Source organism: Propithecus coquereli, unplaced genomic scaffold (assembly GCF_000956105.1).
Source record: "Propithecus coquereli isolate 6110/MARCELLA unplaced genomic scaffold, Pcoq_1.0 Scaffold294, whole genome shotgun sequence".
In the NCBI taxonomy this organism is placed as follows: Eukaryota; Metazoa; Chordata; class Mammalia; order Primates; family Indriidae; genus Propithecus; species Propithecus coquereli.
In genome coordinates this window covers 3,622,482-3,627,457 of record NW_012148552.1, presented here as the reverse complement: position 1 = coordinate 3,627,457, position 4,976 = coordinate 3,622,482, and the positions used below count along the sequence as shown (strand labels likewise).

General features: G+C 66.0%; 1 protein-coding gene across 4 annotated transcripts in view; it reads right to left on the bottom strand.

The window, feature by feature from the left end:
• Positions 1-3,510: 3,510 nt before the first annotated feature.
• PLXNB2 (plexin B2) overlaps positions 3,511-4,976 on the bottom strand; it is a 31,420-nt gene continuing 29,954 nt past the window's right edge. For all 4 annotated transcript variants that reach the window (XM_012648771.1, XM_012648770.1, XM_012648773.1 and 1 more), the window contains exons 36-38: positions 4,371-4,445; positions 4,160-4,295; positions 3,511-4,074 (exon numbers count right to left, since the gene is read on the bottom strand). In XM_012648771.1, coding sequence (XP_012504225.1) covers positions 4,191-4,295; positions 4,371-4,445 — 180 coding nt within the window. In that variant the 3' untranslated portion in view covers positions 3,511-4,074; positions 4,160-4,190. The remainder of the gene's footprint in view (positions 4,075-4,159; positions 4,296-4,370; positions 4,446-4,976) is intronic.

Sequence of the window (4,976 nt, the reverse complement as noted above, 5' to 3'; positions counted from 1 at the left end):
GCGGCGGGGCGGGGCGGGGCTCCGGGGCGGGGCCGGGCCGGGGCGGATTTCCCCGGGCGGGGGGGGCTCCCCGAGACAAACGCGTGGCTTCCTGCCCCTCCGAGGCGGCGGCAAAGCGGAAACCAGCCGGGGCGGGGGGCGGCGGCGGGCGGCGGGGATCTGACATCCTCCCTCGCGCTTTCACCTCCTGGGGCCGCGCACTTCCCCATTCTGCGCCCGCGTCCGGTCCCCGCCCGGCGCCGCCCGCTCGGGCCCTGCGCCCCCTACCCCAGCGACCCCCCAGGAGGGAGGGAGAACCGTCAACGGCGAAGCAGCCAGGGGCGAACCATGGGGAGTGTTTTTCCATCAAGGCGGAAAATACCGCCTAGTAAAAACTGGGCACTTGGTTAAAAATTAGCCAGAAGGCGTTGGATAGGGCTCCTCCGTGCCGGGCAGATGACGGTGCCCGGAGCCCGGGCCAGCCTGGCGTTCCCCCCGCGGAGGACGTTCCGGCCTTGGCGGTCGCGTGGCCTCCTCCGAGCCCTCCCGGGTCTGACGTCGGCGGCGCCGCGCCGGGGAGTGGTGTGACCGCTGGGCCGGGCCTGTCAGGACCAGGGACAGCGGCGTCGCCAGGGGCCTTTGGGGTGTTGCGCCCACGAGAATCAGCCCCAGATGGGTCCTCTTTGGTGCCCGGCACCTTTCTTCCTCCTCCTCGGCTGTCCCCTCTTCCAGGCAGCCCAGCCTGGCTTTCCCAGGTGCCAGGAGCCGCTGGTTTGCAGGGTCAGCCGCGTTTCCTCCCGGCCTGGAGGGCTTGGCTCTCATGGCTGCTTTCACGGCGACCAGGGGAGAGCGCCCTGTCCAGCCTGCCGGGCGCACATTTGCTTCGGTTGCCACTCGACGGCGACCGGGGCCCGGCGGAGAAAGGCCCCGACCTCCACCCGGGGGCGGCGCAGTGTGGGGAAGGGGGATCCGTGGTGGGGCCGCCTCCCCCCGCAGGGAAAGTGCGAAATCAGGCTCCGAGTTGCCTGGAAAACTTTTCTTAACATCAAACTCCGAGTTTCAGTGTTAAATCTCTTCGTTTTTAAATATTGGCAACCGAATTGAAACACGTCCAGACAGATGGGCGAATCCGGACCGTGGCGCCGACGACGGCCGAGGACGCAGGTCCGAGTCCCAACCGCGCCGGCCCCTCTCGCTCGACCTCGGCCAAATCCCGAGCCACCCCGGGCCTCAGTTTCCCCTCTGCGAGCTGCTGTCCGACCAGGGGCCTGGCAGGGGAGTCCCCACCCCCTCCGCCCCCAGCGCCTCCAGCGCCCCCGCCCCGGGGCGCCTTTTAGTGGCCGAGGCCAGGCGCGGAGCTCGCGGACCTTCAGCGGCCGGACCGCAGCGAGCCCGGCCGGTGGGAACCGCAGCCGCGGCCTCTGGGGAGGGGCGGCCTTTGTCCGCACCGCGCCGCGCCGGGCGGGGCCGAGCCCGTTCCCATGGCGACCGGCCCCGCCCCCACCGCCCCGAGGCGGGGCGGCTCGGGTCCCTCTCCCCGGGGGTGCGGGGAGATGAGCGGTGGGGTCTGCTGACCCGCCGGGAGTCCCCGCCAGGTGAGTGGTGGGCGCCGACCGGGGCCCGGCGGCCTCAGTAGACCTGCACTGGGAGTCCCCATGTGCCTGCGGCCCCTCGCGGAGGTCCCCTCCCCCGTGCCTGCCGGGACGGCGTGGTCCTAGTACTGCAGGGGCCCGACCGCTGGCGTGTCAGGTGGCGGGCAGTGCCCTGCAAGGAGGCAGCGGAGGGCTGGGCTGAGTCCAGGACTGAAGGGAGGTGGTGGTGGCAGAGGCGGGGCCTGGAGAGTGGGTGGCTGGGGCAGGCGGCGGTGTGTGTTGGGGGGCAGGGCTGCTGCGGAAGAGCTTCCTTCCACCCTGGGCTGTGACCCACTGTCACCCCTAAATGTCAACACCCACCCTTCTCTCCATGTCTACTCCCCCACTGGTCGTCTGTGCTCCCTCTCAGCCCCCTGGCTGTGCCCATCGTGGTGCTCAGGAAGAACTTCCTAAAAGAGATCCAGCCTTGTTCACCAGGGACCAGGCGATGGTGGTGCAGGCAGGACGTGGCCTTCGGCTGTTCTCTGCTTGGAGAGGTTGTTCGGCTGTGCACGCCCTTCTCATGCCGGCTCTGCCTCCTCCCACTACAGGGGAGGAGGATGGGACGTAAACAACAGGGTGGGCCACCCCTTGTCTGCCACTAGTCTGTACCCCACCATCTATGCCCAATTTCTACCCCTCACTGGACCCCTGCCTGGGCACTGGACTGTCGGACCTGTAGCCTCACCCTGTCCCCAGACTTCACAGTGGGTGGGGGCTCACTGACCCTTCCCTTCTCTCCTGGCTGCCGGGTGGGGAAGGGGCAGAGGGAGTCTGCAGGGATCCAGTCTGGAAGCCAGGCCTCCGGGTTCCCTGCCCCCTCCTGAGACCCCGCTCAGCACACCAGGACTGTGCCCCACCACGGCTCTCTGGCGTCACAGAACCTTGTTCAGATTTCCTGACCAGCCAGGTCTCTGGGAAGGGGCTCCCAGTGTTGGGCCATAGCAGGAGTGCCATTTCAGGGAGCCTGGAGCAGGGGATGTCAGCTGTTTGCCTTGGACCCCCTTCTTGGGGGAGAAACAGCCACCCCTTTTCCCTGTGGCTTGGATGGGGCTGCCCCAATCCTGGGGCCCCGGATCAGCCTTGCCCATCGAGAAAGAGACGACCCGCCACCATGTGCCCAGAGCAGGAGACAGGGACTAGGGCCGCCTGAGGATGAGCCAGCACAGGTTGGGAAGCAGTTCAGACAGATGGAACCCAAGACCTGAGCATTTGGATCCAGCCACATCCGAAGCTAGACGTTCACCTCCTCCTCATGGGCTGCCAAACCCCCTTTCTGCTTGGGCTGGGATTCGTGGCACACAAGGGAAGCCCGAGAGAGCCCCATCTGTCCTGTCTGATGCTGTAATCCTGGTGCTGGGACAGTGCCTGGTGCACGGCGGGCGCTCAGGAAGGACGTGTTGGGTGAACGAGGTCCCGCGTGCTAGCGCCCTGTGGGGCACATCTCAATTCCACCTGCCCTGAGCCCTTTCATGGGATTTGGGAACAGCCCCCTTCCCCCATTGCCAGCTTCCAGGACAGCCCACTCCCCCATCAGCAAAGGTGCCGCTTCCTCTCAGGCACGTGGACCTGGAGTCCTGCTTAGGTCCTGAGTCACCCTGGCTGAGGGTGGCTCACGGGATTGAGAAGCAGCTGAGCTCTTGCCACGGCCACGATCAGTGGGACTCAGGCCCTCTCTCCCACAGCTACTAAAGCCATGCCGTGTGGTGCTCTTACTCCTCCTCCTAAGAACACAAGGTCAGGACAGGGGCTCACAGGCAGTCCAGCCCAGTGCCTGGTGGGGCCCAGCAGGGCACCACCTTGTGCCTCTCCAAGGGGTGGGAGAGTCGGGACAGATGGGTGGCCCCAGAGGAACCCAGTCAACCAGCAGAGTGAAAAAGAGAGCTGTATTTGATTTACAATGAACAAAATTTACAAAAAGGGTGGGGTTGTCCTGGTGGAGCTGCCCCCAGCCCCCCCAGACCAGGGCAGGGCCTCCAGGACCCCCATTTTGCTGGGCCCCCTCTGGCCACCTGGGCCCCGACGTCTGACGTCCACCTTTGAGGTGGGGCCCCGTGGCCCTTGAGTCCACCCAGAGTGCTGGCACCCCCTGGGGAGGCTGGGTGAGGTCAGGAAGGCATCGTACCGCTTTTTCTCCTCTTTCCATCCTGGTGGACAGACGGACACAAGGTCTGGGAACTCGCCCCGGGGGCTACAGGCACTCGGACCCCACCCAGAGGCCAAGCCCAGGGTATCTGAGGTGGCTGCTGGTGCGTGGGGGGAGCTGAGGCCCGACTGCCCCAGTGTGGCATCATAAGGCACGTTTGCAAATCACTCAGAGGACTGGACACAACGCCGCTGCTGGTTCCGCGGGAGGAGCTGGTGCTGGTGTGGGCGCCCGGGCAGTATTGCTCAGGAGAGATGCTACCGGCTACAGCTCGGGGTAGGGCCCCGGCTGCACCCACTCCAGATGCTGGGGCACATCCTGCTGGGGACAGAGGGGTGCTCAGCCACAGACCACGCGGCCTCGCCCCGAGGGGCTGCCCCATTCCAGCGTGGGCATCACGCACCTGTGCCCGAGGCAGCATTGGAGGTCAGAGTTCAGAGGTCGGTGACCTTATTCTCAAGCGCAGCCGCAATCTGCTGCAGGCGGAAAGCCAGCTGCATCTTCTGGGCAGCGGGGTCTTCCTCCAAGGCATTGATGATCTGAGGGGGGGTCCCGTCAGACTGCAGGCCAGGGAGGGGCTGCCCGGCACTCCCGCCCCAGGACCGGGACCCTACCTCGTCATAGTACTTCTGTGTGTACTGGTACAGCTGGTGCAGTGCCACGAGCGTGTTCAGGGAATCCGTGTGTGCCTGGGAGGATCACAGTGAGGAAGGGGCTATGGGGGTGCCCGGGCACGCACAGATAGTGCAGGACGCCCCGGACAGGGGGCCACCCCCGACAGAGCAGCTGGCTGGGACATGACGGCTCATGTGGGTGTCGTGGGCACAGTAGGCACAGGCCCCCCCATGGCCTGGCTGCGCAGACACCCACACACGTGATGTGCACACGGAGACAGCCACACATGTGATGTGCACGCGGAGATGGCCACACATGTGATGTGCACACAGAGACAGCCACACACACGATGTGCACACGGAGACAGCCACACATGGGATGTGCACACGGAGACACCCACACACGCGATGTGCACACGGAGACACCCACACACGCGATGTGCACGCGGAGACGGCCACAGACGCAACCAGTGAAGCAGAGACGAGGTAGGCAGGCCTGGCTCACGGCTGCTTACACTGCCCAGGTGCCCCGCCGCACCCACAGGCATGACACGCTCCGCTGCATTCACACACGCCCACACACACACTCAGCCACACTCACACCCA